Source organism: Emydura macquarii, unplaced genomic scaffold (genome assembly GCF_026122565.2).
Source record: "Emydura macquarii macquarii isolate MOO-44397 ecotype Brisbane River unplaced genomic scaffold, CSIRO-AGI_Emac_v2 contig_1254, whole genome shotgun sequence".
Taxonomy (NCBI): Eukaryota; Metazoa; Chordata; order Testudines; family Chelidae; genus Emydura; species Emydura macquarii.
In genome coordinates this window covers 10465014-10479228 of record NW_027131391.1, presented here as the reverse complement: position 1 = coordinate 10479228, position 14215 = coordinate 10465014, and the positions used below count along the sequence as shown (strand labels likewise).

General features: G+C 55.6%; 1 protein-coding gene across 1 annotated transcript in view; it reads left to right on the top strand.

Moving 5' to 3' along the window:
• The window catches only part of RASAL1 (RAS protein activator like 1), a 70473-nt gene that overhangs the window by 16911 nt on the left and 39347 nt on the right, over positions 1 to 14215 (top strand). Inside the window, exons 2-5 of the mRNA XM_067550266.1 lie at positions 230 to 286; positions 2271 to 2384; positions 6729 to 6790; positions 7440 to 7569. Coding sequence (XP_067406367.1) covers positions 230 to 286; positions 2271 to 2384; positions 6729 to 6790; positions 7440 to 7569 — 363 coding nt within the window. The remainder of the gene's footprint in view (positions 1 to 229; positions 287 to 2270; positions 2385 to 6728; positions 6791 to 7439; positions 7570 to 14215) is intronic.

The following is a 14215-nucleotide window of genomic DNA, read 5'->3' as shown; positions in this document are numbered from 1 at the left end:
TGTGATGGACTGTGCCGTCCCCTCGCCAAGGCCTGTGCCATGCTCTCTTATGCCTGCTGCAGGGTGCTGCGCGCCTGCTCCCAGCTAGAGCCACCCCCTGCCCTAGCTGCCTTCTTCAAATGCTCTGCAAAGAGGGCTGTCCCTGTGGAGTCCTGCCTGAGACGCTCTGTCGCAGATCCCAAAGCCTGGTTAATACCAGTCTGACTGTGTGTCTTGTTTTCCTCCCAAGGTCTGGCACCAGTGACCCCTACTGCATTGTCAAAGTTGACAACGAGGTGGTAGCCAGGTGAGTGTGCCCAGTTGGGGGCCCTGGGGATGGGACGGGACAGAACAGCACGATCAGGGAGGGTTCAGTGCCGGGGGACATGGCTCAATGCTGTCCAGAACCAAGCTCTGGTCTCTGCTCACTCAGCTGTCTCTGCAGCCATTGATTTCCTGGGGTGTCTGCAGAGCCCGGCTCCGTTAGGGGAGGGAGCTGTGGTCCCAGTTCGTTTCTTCCCTCCCTGCTGTTTTGGAAGTCCTGGGGCTGAGGGCAGGGTTAGGGTTGATCTTCTCCTGCCATGTCAAGCATTGACCTGCACCGCCCTGGGAGCACGTCGGCTGGGTGTCTGGCGTGGTGCCCGAGAAGGGCTGAGTGAGATGCAGGAGCAAAAACTGACACTGTGCTGCAGCTCTGCGGATCGGTTGCAACCCAGCCCTCAAAGGGGAAGTGAAGGACACCTGGACTAGGGAGGGAAGCATGGCGGGGGGATAAGGCCTGGGCTGGGACCAGCACTCTGCAGAGCTGGGTTCTAGCCCCAGTCTGTTGCTGACTCACTGGGCAAGTTATTTAGGACAGATTTCACATTTCAGGTGCTGAGGTGCGCATTTCAGGTGCACACTTCAGGTGCCGAGTACAAGTCGGTTAATCTCTCTGAGCCAAATTAATCCTGGCTGTGTTTTCATTAACCACAGCAGATGGGTTTGACCCTCTGTGCCTCAGTTTCCCCATCTGTAAAATGGGGATAATGATGCTTCTCTGCTGCATGGGGACTGCAGAGGGCTGACTGGCTTATGACTGCATGGCACATTGATGCTGCAAATTATTGGAGAGGCGCTAAACTCTGTTATTTCACTCACTTTCATTGGGCTGTGAGCCATCCGCAGCATGCAGCTTGCTGGCTCCTCCCTTCCCCCCAGTAGGACTGAGAGCAATGGGGGGGACACTGACGTGAGCCAGTGCTGCGGCATCAGGGCCTTGCCGTCAGCGGTCAGGCCCTGATGCTCCTGGCTCTCCTCAGAGCATTGCGCTGGAGAACGTTACCGATGTTCAGGTGGGTCGAAGCAAGGAAACCATTAACCGGGGCAGAGGGCGCATAGACCCTGGCACTGGGGTGGCAACGGGTATTTCACAGCTTCCTCTAGCCCACACTTGCCCACCAGCACCGGAGCGAAGCCCCAGGTCTGAAGGTCCCAAAGGGTGTGCGCTGCCTGCAGTGTGCGCCTCAGGCCAGCAGCCTGCTGTGGAGTCGTCCCCGGGAAAAGGGGGCTCTGAGATACACCCCACACGGAGCCCGTGGTGGGACTACCAGAGCTGGGGTGTGCTTGAGCCATGCCTTACGTGGGGTGGGGGCCTGATCTCTGGCAAATGTGGCAGGGCAGCCTTTGGGCATGTGTGTCGGGGATGTTTGTGTGCGCCTGGTGCTGTACACGTTGGCAATGGCTGGGTGCGTGTGCTCGTGCACTGGTATTTGTGTGGCTGGGTGTGCAAGTGGGGATGGTTTGCGGCTGGGGCTGTGTGTTGGCGGTCGCTGTGTGTGCGCTGGTGACATTTACATGCCTCTGGCTCTGTGTGTGCGTGCGTGTGGGCTGGCTGTAGTTCTTTGCATCAGTGGCCATTGCATGTCTCTGGCAAGGTGGATGGGTGCCTCTGTGCACTTGGTGGCGTCCATGTGCGTGGCACATGCTCTGGCTTCTTGGAGCTGTGGGGTCCAGATGGCATCTCTGATAGTCTAGGGTGATCTCTCAATCCCTGAGCCTGACCTAAGCCTCCCGCTCTCCTTCCAACGCCATTGGGATAAAGCAGCTAAGTAAATCTGCCCCAGAGCCACCTCCAAAAGATAAGGACTGAGCCTGCAGTTCCCACAGTGAGGGCTGGGCCCACCAGCTGTGATCCTTCTCCCAGCCCCTCTCCAGATGCTGGCTCAGCTTCTGCACACCTGCCCACCTCTAGCAGGGCATGCTCCCGGCTGCTGGCACTGAATTTGCCCACCCCCGTGCTCTGCTTGCAGGACTGCTACCGTGTGGAAGAACCTGAATCCCTTCTGGGGTGAGGAGTACACCCTGCACCTGCCCATGGGCTTCCACAGCCTGGCCTTCTATGTGCTGGATGAGGACACCATCGGGTAAGAGGCACGGAGGGTGGCGGAAGGGACTGCTTCTGGGCCGAGAGGGGCCCCTGCTCTGGCTGCGGCTCAGAGCACTAACGAAGGGCAGTGGTTCTTACTGAGCGAGGGGCTGCCTGGAACAATGGATCTGCCCCTGGGCTCTGGTGCCACAAGCTGGCACGTCCCCTCTCTGGGGCTGTCCCCCCCGCCAGCCATGCTGACTCAGCAGCAAACAGGCAGCAGGATTGTTAGAGTATTTACTTTCCCTAATTCCCTGGCAATTCCCCTCCCCCATCCCCACACTACCCTAGGGCTCCTCCACAGTCTGCCCGGCCGTGGCCTGGGTGGTGTCTGTGCGACAGTTCAAGACCCACCGCTGCTGTCCCCACCCCCACAATCAAGTGAAACTTGCTGGCAAAATGCATGTAGAGTAGTGTCCCCCTCCCGTGAACAATATGCATGGAGGGTAATAGCCTGCTACTGCTGCCAGCTATGAGAGCTGTTCCGTTAATTCAAGCAACAGAGGTCTGTGCCACGATTCAAACCCTGCTGAGAATTCATGAACAAAAAAGAACTAGATAAGTTCATGGATAGGTTCATCCATGGCTCGTATCCAGGACAGGCAGGGGTTGCGGTTTGCCAGAGGCTGGGAATGGGCGAGGGGATGGATCACTCGATGATGACCTGGTCTGTTCATTCCCTCTGTAGCACCTGGCATCGCCCACTGTCAGCAGACAGGATACTGGGCTAGACGGACCATGGTCTGACCTAGTGTGGCCGTTCGTATGTTCTTACCACACCCACTGAGGACTGTGCTGTGAGAACCCCACATAGATGTGGGAGGCAGGTGGGAGATGGGGCTGACAGCATGGGGGGCAGCTCATGGGACAGGGCATGGATCATGTCCAGAGGTGTTCTCAGAGCTGATGTGAGGGCAGAGCACCAAGGGTTTGAGACAGGTGGGTGGGTTTGTGTCCCACGGTGGATGGCTCTCTCCAGAGGTTAATACTTCTCTGAAGGGCTGGCCTAGTTTCCATTTAGCGTGACCAGATAACAAGTGTGAAAAACCATAGAATCATAGAGTTGGAAGGGATCTCAGGAGGTATCCAGTCCAACCCCCTGCTCAAAGCAGGACTAACCTCAGCTATATCATCCCAGCCAGGGCTTTGTCAAGCCACAGCTTAAAAACCTCTAAAGATGGAGATTCCACCACCTCCCTAGGTAGCCCATTCCAGTGCTTCACCACCCGCCTAGTGAAAAACTTTCTCCTAATGTCCAACCTAGACCTCTCCAACTGCAACTTGAGACCATTGCTCCTTGTTCTGTCATCTGCCACCACTGAGAACAGCCTAGCCCCATCCTCCCTGGAACCCCCTTTCAGGTAGTTAAAGGCTGCTATCAAATCCCCCCTCACTCTTCTCTTCTGCCGACTAAACAAGCCTAGTTCCTTCAGCCTTTCCTCATAAGTCTTGTGCTCCAGTCCCCTAATCATTTTTGTTGCCCTCCGCTGGACTCTCTCCAACTTCTCCACATCCTTTTTGTAGTGGGGGGCCCAAAACTGGATACAATACTCCAAAAGCTTCCTCACCAATGCCGAATAGGGGGGAATAATCACTTCCCGCGACCTGCTGGCAATGCTCCTACTAATCTCATCTCCAGCTTCTTATCCACTGTAACCCCCAGGTCCTTTTCTGCAGAACTGCTGCCTAGCTCGTCGGTCCCCAGTCTGTAGCTGCACATGGGATTCATCCGTCCTAAGTGGAGGACTCTGCACTTGTCCTTGTTGAACCTCATCAGATTTCTTTTGGCTCAATCCTCCAATTTGTCTAGGTCACTCTGTATCCTACCCCTACCTTCCAGGGTATCTACCACTCCCCCCACTCATCTGCAAACTTGCTGAGGGTGCAATCTACCCCATCCTCCAGATCATTAATGAAGATGTTGAACAAAACCGGCCCCAGGACTGACCCCTGGGGCACTCTGCTTGTGACCAGTGGCCAGCTAGACATGGAGCCATTGATCACTACTCGTTGAGCCCTATGCTCTAGCCCAGTGTTTCTCAATTGGTGTTCCCAGGGTTCTGCAATCAGCTGTTCTCCGCGCCACCGCAATCAGCTGTCCTCCGCGCCACCGAAAAAGGGAAGATGTCCCGGATTTTTCGGCGGAGGGTATCGAGTGTAATTTAATTGAGAAACGCTGACCCAGTTGTTTGTACATAATTTGCTTATTTCAACTTTTTTTTTGGCCCCATATGTAAAAATACTGTTAAGAGTTTGGGGGGTTCTGCAATTATTTATCGAGTTCAAAAGGGCTCCGTGGCCAAATTTAATTGAGAAACACTGCTCTAGCCAGTTCTCTATCCATTTTATAGTCCATTCATCCAACCCGTACTTCTTTGACTTGCTGATAAGAATACTGTGTGAGACCATATCAAAAGCTTTGCTAAAGTCAAGGTATATCACCCGCTTGCCCCACATCCACAGAGCCAGTCACCTCATCATAGAAAGCAATCAGGTTGGTCAGGCATGACTTTCCCTTGGTGAATCCATGTTGACTGTTCCTGATCACCTTCCTCTCTTCCAAGTGCCTTAAAATGGATTCCTTGAGGACCTGCTCCATGATTTTTCCAGGGATTGAGGTGAGGCTGACTGGTCTGTAGTTCCCTGGATCCTCTTTCCTCCCTTTCTTGAAGATGGGCACGATATTTGCCTTTTTCCAATCATCAGGACAGGGGATGGGGGGAATAGGCACCCACAGACCTGCCAACAGAGGGCGATTGCCCAGGGGCCCAGCGATTTTAAAGGGGCCCGGGCCATGGGCAGCAGAGTGAAAGCTTCCCCTCAGGGAGGCTAGCTCCCCATCCCACCTCTTCCACCCATGCCCCCACACACCGTGCACCCCTGCTCTGCCCCAGGCCCTGCCCCCACCCGCTCGCCCCTGCGTCCCTCCCCACCAGCCCACCTCCCTGCTCAGCCCCCCTTATCTCTTCCATACACCCCTTTCCCCGCTTGGCCCACCGCAGCCATGTCCCCTCTACCCGCTCATGCCCCCCACTGTCGCTCACTGCATGCGTCTCTCCTCTCCTCCCCCACTCCACCCCCCCCCCCCCACCACAGGTCACTGCATCCCTCCTGCCCCACTCAGCCCCTCCAGCTGCCACGTGCCACCTGGGGGACGGGGGAGTGTGGAATAAAGGAGGGGGACCAAGCAATGGCGGGGAGGGACGTGGCCAAGCCGGGAGGGGGCGGGGCCTGGGGCAGAGCAGGGCGGGGTCACGGGCAGAAGGGTGGGACGGGACTGTTCTGCCCTGGGGCCCAGAATTCCTGCTGCTGGGCCTGGGCCCCCGAATATTGGGAGTGTCCTTATACAAACAGGTCACCTGATCACCCTACTTCTTCCTGCCCTTCCCTGGCATTCACCGATCCGTCGCCACCCAGCCTTGCCCACCGTCTCCTTGAGCCTCTGTCCCTTTGGGAAGCCTCCCAGTTTGACAGGCTGGTTTCCAGTGAAAATCTGGAAGCTGCCAGCTTCCGCAGCGTGTGGGCGGAGTCGTCCCGGTCTCACAGCCCAGCCAGAAAGTCCTGGCAGGAGTCCAGCAGCAGAACCGGGGCCTTTGCCGCAAGGGAGGTAGTGTGGGCCGTGTTGCCTACAGCAGGCAGGGCTGTGGGGGAGCAGTGTGGTCCTGCCATGGGCAATGCTGGGGGTGGATCTGGAAATGCTACTTGATGTGATCACTTCATTACAGCTCCCTTGGTAAAAGGAAGTCCCCTCCCCCCATGCCCCAGGGGTAGGGAGAAGACAGCGCTTTGGAGGGTGCTAAGGGAGCATTCGTTGTGGCCTGGGGAAATGCCACCTGCCATTTCCTGGCGGACAGCCCGTTAGACACACAGGGGTGCTCTTTGCTCCTGTACCTCCATGGCTGGAGAGGCTGAGGGATTTGGTGAAAGGAGCAATTAACTCCAGGGTGTCCATAGCAAGGGTGGGAGGTAATTCACCAAGCTGGGCCTCTGAACTTCTGGCTGGCTGGGACAGGGCTCTCCTCAGGGACTGGGTGTGGGAGAAGCCACTGAAGAGGAATTCTCTGTCTCCCACGGCTGCTCTTTCCAAGCCTTTGTGGACAAGGCCCAGGATTGGGACTCAGGAGATGTGGCCCCTCCGATGCGCCAGCGCCGGGTGTAACGAGCGCAGCAGACAGACAGTCGGTGTCTCTGGTGAAGCTGCAGAGCGAAGCACGGAGGGAACGAATCTCTCACTGGGAGGTTGGGGTGATGTGAGGAAGCCGGTGGCGGTGGATTAGCCCCCGGATAACTGGCAGTTAATTCCAGGCACTCTTTGCCCATACTGGGCTCTCTTTCCTTGCAGGCATGATGACGTCATTGGCAAAGTATCGCTCAGTAAAGAATGGATTTCGTCTCACCCGCGAGGTAGGCGCTGGGGAGGCTCCTCAGGCCGTGTAGGGAGCAGTGGTGCTGGACAAGCCGGTGACTGGGTGGGTCACAGCGGACATGCAGGCAGCAGGCACCAAACTGGCAACTTATGAGCCATTCCTGGAATCTGAGCCTCCACTGGTCAGCGGGGCTCCCCTGTGGGCTGCCAGTCAGCTGATCGGCTGGGCTCCCCTGCCTCTGGCCAGCCAGAGAGCTGACTGGCGGACACAGGGGAGCCCCGGGGAACAGCTGATTGGCAGCCGGCCCCCACCCCCGTCTCAAAGGCTATGAGCTGCAGAGAGCGGCTTCCCCGCTTTTGAGAGCTGTGGATTCGCAGGGCTCCCATGATGAGAGAATCTCCGCTTGCCTTCTAAAACCACCGAGGGTTTCTAGCTTCTGTGGTGGGGAGAAGGCTGCAAGCCTGGCTTGAGGGCTCCCGGGGGGCTGAGGAAGAGAACCCCTCTATTGTGCTGCCTATCTCATGATTGTCCAGCCAATCTCCTGACTGGTGCAGCGGGGAGGGGCTGGCCGTGCTGCAGATAACACGGCTAGGGTCTGTGGCATGGCACGGGGGGTGCAGGGATCGCACATGTGGCGGCACCCCAAGGTGGGCAGGAACTAGCGTTGGACTCCTCTGCCATTGCAGGGATTGACAGCTGGATCAGCCTGACACGTGTGGACCCTGACGCAGAGGTGCAGGGAGAGATCTGCCTGGAGCTGCAGGTGCTGGAGGAGCCGCAGCGGAGGGTGCTGCACTGCCATGTGATGGAGGCCAGGTAGGAGGAGATGGCTCCTGTCTCTCCCGCCCTCCTCTCTATCTTCCTCCATCGCCGTCTTCCTCCTTTCCCTCCCCCCCACCCCGGGAGCCCCAGCGAAGAGCCTCCTTTCCAGGTGCCTGAGACCAGCCCAGCCCATCCGGGCCCTCCGGGCAGGAGACGTGGTGGGGCTGGCAGCTCCTGGGGCCCAGGCTGGGAGCCGGGGATCAGATGACAATGGGTTGCCGAGCTCTGTGCCTGCTTCAGTTCCTTTCCTCGATTCCCCCTGCTCTGGGTCGGGGGAGCCACCCCACAGAGACTTCTGCCATCCTCACTGAACCTGGGGCCAGGCAGCCTGGCCTGGCCTGGCCTGGCGAGGAGTCCAGCAAAGCCCAGGCTACTGTGACTCCTCGTGGCCTCGGGCTGCGGTGCGACGTTAGCGCGTCTGTCTCTCTGGTGTCCGTCACCCAGGCAGCTGGGCCTTTTGCCTGCCTGGATGCCACGGCAATGGCTGTGGCACAAGTGCAGAGCGATGGATCCCCCGTGTGTGTGTGTGTGGGGGGACCCGTTCCGAGGTTCTCCCGGACCACCCGGCAGTCAGGCGGGGCTAGGCAGGCAGCTGGGCACTGGCAGGCACGTCTCACCTTTAGGGGGGAGGTTGTGAGAGCTGGGGCTCGGGATGGGAGGTGTGTCCGACACCCATCTGCCACTGAGCTACCAGGTGAGCTGTCTGACCAATGGCCACAGGGACTCAGCCTCTCCTTCCTTGCTCACGTCCCCCTTCTCACACACATGCTCCCTGCCTGCCTCTCAGATGTGGCACGGGGCCAGTGGAGGCTGCTGCACTGGGACTGACTGGAGAAAATGGGGGGTCCGGCAGGATCCAGCTCAAACTTAGCAGCATCACCTCCTTCCCCATGGTGCATCTCGTGTGTACTGCAGCTACTGACCTCGGCCCTGTTCAACCCTCATTCACCACAGTGGAATAATTGGGGTTGAAATTCCTTTCCTTCTTCATCCAGCTGGTACAATTCCTAGAGCAAGAGTGAAGAACTCAGGGTCCTTTTTAGCCCCTGCTTCCTATCTGCTGACAAATATTTATATTCCAGTAGCCCTTAAAGACCCCAGGCAAGATCAGGACCCCTCTGTGGAGGGCACTGGATATACCCAGAGTGAAAGACATCCCTCCCAAAGAGCTCACCATCTAAGGACAAAGGAGAGATGGTTATCCCCACTTTACAGGTGGGGAAACTGAGACACAGAGCTATTAAGTGATGTGCCCAAGGTCACACAAAATCTGTGGCAGAGCAGGAATTGAACTCAGGGTTCATTAATCCCAGTCCACAAGACTGTCCTTCCTCAAGCATTGAAGACATGCATCGAGAAGAACCAGGTGCCCAACCAGAAATGAAGAGCAGAGTTTTATTTATGTTGTTTAAATCTCTCTCATTCTTGCTGTTCTTGCCTGAGCTGTGCTCTTCGGGAAGCGGTGCTGGGACATATCAGGGCCCTGCCTGGGGTGAAGAGATGAGATGTGCGGGAGAGAAACAAGTCAGTTTCATAAATGTTAAAGAGGAACAAGACCCTCCCCCCCTCCCGCTCCCAGCATGAACTGATTAGACCTCAAGAAAGGGGGGCAGTGCCAGTGCGTTGCATGGGCAGGAGTTACGCGAGCTCCCCCAGCACTGCTGTGCCAGTGCCCTGGTATCGCTTGCACCTCCCAGCCCCTTGCCCTTGCTTTGAGGAAATCTTCTCTGCGCCTGCCAGGGCTCAGCTCCCTGACTCCCCCGGCCTTGGCAAGACGTGCACTGCCAGCACGGGCTCTGCCATCCCTCCGCAGGTCAGCGACGCACACCAGCCCCGAGCCGCCGAGTGCCACCTGGCGTGTCCAGCAGCTGTTCCAGCGAGCACGCTCCGTGTTCACAGACTTGCTGGTCCCAAGGCCCAGTGCACAGCTGAGGTCCCAGCTCTGCTCGGCGCTCGGTGCCTGGCTGTATTACAGGTGAGAAGAAGCGAAAGGCTGGCTGCAGGGAGTGCAGAGTTCATACGATTGCACCTTGAAGCAACTTGAACCAAAGGTTCCATACGCTGTAAACTCTTGACGTAACTAACTCGCTCCGTTCCTCGGTGCGCTCAGCTAGGGATGGCTGGGATCTTTCTTTCCTGAGACAAGTCGCACTGCCAACTGGTTTTCATGGTGAAAGGTTCAGGCCCCCCAAGATACGCCAACAACCCATTATCAGTACCGTCACCAGGACAGCCCCTGCTGGGTGGTTTTCCTGTGTGCTGCTTTCTTGTAGACGTGTGCAAGCTCATGAGTAGGACCTGGCTCCATGTGCAAATAGACCTACAGTGTGAAGCAGACAATGCACAATCTGCAGACAGGGAGACAAATGGCTCTTACCCACTGCCTGAAAGGAACCTCTCCTGTTGACCTGCAATGATTGTGATGACCCATAGAGACCTCACATGCTGCCCTTTGATGAACTGGCATGCCCACACTCTGACCCCAGCGGGTCCCTGGAAAATCCCATGCATCACTCGTGCCCTCTGCCTGCTGGGCACACCTACCCCCTACATTGACACAGTAGGGTCAGCCACTGGCTAATCCGCATGTGTTGTCTCAGAACCCTCTTGCCTTAACAGTGCATCTGACACTGCATTTTCTTTGCCCTTGATCTGTACAATTTCCGTATCGTGTTCTCTGAGTGCTGTACTCCAGCGCAGCAGGCGGGAGCTGGTACATTTTGTTCTGTGTAGGCAAACCAGGGTGTTAGGGCCCTGAACTTCCTATTAAACAGGTGAGGCCTCAACTGCTTGACTGCACACACAATTGCATTCCATGCCTTTCTGTGCCAGAGTAATTTGGGGGGGGGAGGGGGGTGTCATTTCTTTACCTAGGAAAGCAATAGGGTGTTTTTTATTGCCTTCACCTGCTCGCATTCATACTGCTCCCAGGCGTGTGTGAGATGCGTCTGTGCACAGGTCAAACCCCTTGTCAAAATCAGATCAGCCTCAAGAGGTTTTTCTGACAGATTTTTCTTTACCTCACCAAAGCCTTTCTGACAGGCGGCCATCCACACCACTTTTGTTGGACTCCTGGGATAGTGCACACAACGACACTCCTGGGATAGTGCACACAACGACACTGAGCCCCCACAAACCTGCAGTAGCAATTAGCCGAGCCTGTCAGAGCTGAACTTGCGTATGCATTCGGTGTGCAGGCCGGTTAACAATGGATTCCACTGTCAAGGAATCCAGGCAAATCCGGCCCCCTCCTACCCAGTGACCTGAATGAGGGACTTTGGCTGTCCCCGTTTGACTCTTTGGGTATCTCTTCACTGCTGGTGGCAAATTCGCTGCCGTCAGATCGATCCGGAAGTTGCCTCAATAAAACCACCCCCTCAAGTGGCGAAGTGCTGCATCGCCGGGAACCCATTTCCCATCGGCGCAGCACGGCGAAGACGCCACATAGAAGAGGAGTTACGAGGTTGACAGGAGTGACGCAAGCCATACTGTGTAGCTTGCGTAACTCCCATCGACTGCTGCCGAATTTCCAGGTAAGTGTAAACCTGGCCTGAGATCTGCACCTTCAGAGCAATTCCCAAGTGGTTTTTGTGGCCCTGCCGGGAATTGCTAAAGGCTGCAATATTCTCAATGTCAGTCCCAGGTAGAGTGACCAGATGTCCCGATTTGATAGGGACAGTCACAATACTCGGGGCTTTTTCTTATATGGGCTCCTATTACCCCCCACCCCCATCCCGATTTTTCCCACTTGCTGTCTGGTCACCCTAGCCCCAGCACAGCCATGTAACCAAGCCAATACCCACTTAACAAGCCTCAAAAAGTGGCCATTGCATTAATTAACCCAAAGGGCAACATTTTGAACTCAAAAAGTTCCGAATCAGTAATGAAGCTGGATGTTTTTTCTCTGAATCATTGTCCCCAGGGATCCACCAACATCCCTTTGTTAAATCCAGGGGGCTCCAGAACTTGGCCCTGCCTAAAGCATCTAACATGTAATCAGTATGGGGATGGGGTATGCATCAGGAACCGTGACAGTGTTAAGCTTCCTGTAATCAACATATAAACCCTTATGGCCCTTTTCTTTTTGGGGACTGTAACAACGTAAGCCCAGGGAATGTTTGATCCTGTAATTATTCCAAGTGAGCATGCTAGATAGTGCCTTACGAATGTGCTCCTGCATTTTAGCAGTTGTTTGGAGTGCTCTGCCGAGTGCACGTTGTGGTTCTGCAGTGTTAATCTTATGGACCGTTTTGAGAGTCAAGCCTGGCCTCTGGACAACTCCTGGCGAAGTCTTTGCAGCACAGCCAGAATCTCTGCCTTTCCAGTCCAGGTTAACCCTTCACATATCAAACCAAGATGAGGGGCTGTCTTAGAGCCTCCTTCTGCACAGCAGATTGGGTCACGACTGTGAAATGCATTTAACTTGTTTCTATGCACAGTCTGTGGTGGGGACCTCTGTGCATTGTAGGTAACGTTATTAACCCTTTCTCCCACCTCAACAGACCCCTCCCATGAGATCTGCATTTCCTACTTTTGTACAGGGTATATCACCTGTTCCAGATCTCCGACATCCAATGTTCAATCAGGGGGTTTGCGATCAGATCCTTCCTTCTCAGCTGCCTGGCTTGTTGTGAGGTTTTGCTGCACCATCCCCAACATAGACTTTAAATCTTCCCTAAATCTTTGCACGTATTCAGCCACTGGTCCCCTCTCTGCTTCAGTGCCATCCCCCCAGGCGTCTGAGATCTTGGGTGTCTCTGACCTTTCTCCCCTACAGGAGGTCAAATAGGGTGAATCCTGTGGGTCCTTGGGGCACCTCCACCCAAGCAAACAACAGACATCCCAGGCACTGGCCCTCCTCTTGACATACATTTTTAGCATAGATTTTAGGGTCTGTTGAGGGGTAAATTTCAGCCCCACATCCCCTCCATAGCTCACTAACATGACATGACGTCTGGCCCAGGAGCTGATAGGACCTTTTCTGGAAAGCTGCTCCTGCTGACTACAGAGAACAATGCCATAGCAACTGTTTCAGCTTCCAAATTCAGCAGAGACATTCCTTCCGGGTACCTGGGGGCACAATCCACCACGACTCATAGACAGCTTTTTCCTCTCTGGGTTGGGCTGGCCAATGGCCCTATGAGCTCCATGGCAACCCTGAAAAATGTTTCTTTGATCATTGGTGAAGGGTGTCCGGGAGCCTGGCCGTGCCCCGACAGAAGGCACATCCTTTACTGGGCCAAGAGATGTTTTTCTTTAACCTTCCCCATGTCCCCACGTGACCAGCAACAGGGCCGTTTCTGGGCTAATAGTACTAGCTCCCTCCACGCTTTGTGACATGATCAGTTTCTGGAGGGCTCCTCAGGACTTCTGCTCCCCTCCCTCCCCCCGGGGCTTCTCTCGACCTCTGTCCGTCTTCTCTAAAGGACTCCCCCCCAGACTCTCTTTCTGGGGCATTCCTGAGGACTCCCTTGCATCTGCTTTCTGTTCTGCAGCAAGCTCCATTTGGCTTTTGCTTGCCCTGGCCCTTGTCGAGGTCAGAGGGGGACTTCCAGGGCCCAAGCAGAATTTTTCTGGGCCCAGGACAAACTTGTCACACGGGCCCCCTCCCACACACATCCCACAATCCCTCATCCCAGACATACAATCTCATAAGCTATGAAACATTTTTTCCTCATGGTAATGGGGGTTGCAACCTGGGCCGGGCCCCCCCAGGATCTCCAGGCCCCGGTAAGTGTACCCTTCCCCCCCCATGTGGGGCCCTAGTGACTCCTTATCTCCTGGAGAACATATTGCTGCTGTTAAGAGTGCATGCCCGTCCAGTTCCCCAGCTGTTCCAGTGCTGGCAACCTGCACCCAGGTCTGCTGGTGCCCCTCAGCCCTGCCCTGCCGCACCCCCACTACCCCAAATGGTGGGGATGCCTGCTGAGCAAAATGTTCTTGTCATGCGGTTGGATGTTCACTGCCCCCCCAGCTGAGATGTGCCCCCCACCCCATCATGTCACTCTTTGAAACAGGGCAGGATTTGACGCCCAGGGGAAATGACCAGTGTCCTTAGCTTGCTGCAGCACAAGTCACTGCAAACACAGTGATGGCTAAAGTGACTCGGTAGCTTTATGCCCCAGTTCCGGGCCCCTCTCCTTTTTGTTAACAGCCTAGTGGTTAGAGCTCCGTGCCCAGCCACACTCCCCTTCCATATAGTGCTAAGGCTCCCATCAGCATATTAATAGCATAATAGCTCTTATAGAACGCTTAGCTTAAGTCTCAAAGTGCTTTGCAAAGGAGGTCAGGATCATTATCCCTGTTTTATAGGTGGAGAAACTGAGGCACAGAGTGGGGCAGTGACTTGGCCAAGGTTACACAGGAATTGAATGCACGGACTCACCTCCCTCCCCTTCCTCTCTGCAAAGTTTAGGGCATGCATCGCGGAGAGCCGTGTGCCCCACCAGGGATGGGGAGGAAAGAGTGAAGGGTTTGTTTGGGGTTTGTTAATGTCATTTAAACTCTCAATGGAATGCCATTAGCACTGGGAAGCTGGCGAGAAGTCCTCGCCCAGAAGTGGTGCTGGGAAGATTTGCGGGGGGTGACAAGATGAGGTGTTGGGGAGAGAAGCAAACAGTTTCATAAAGGAATGACACGT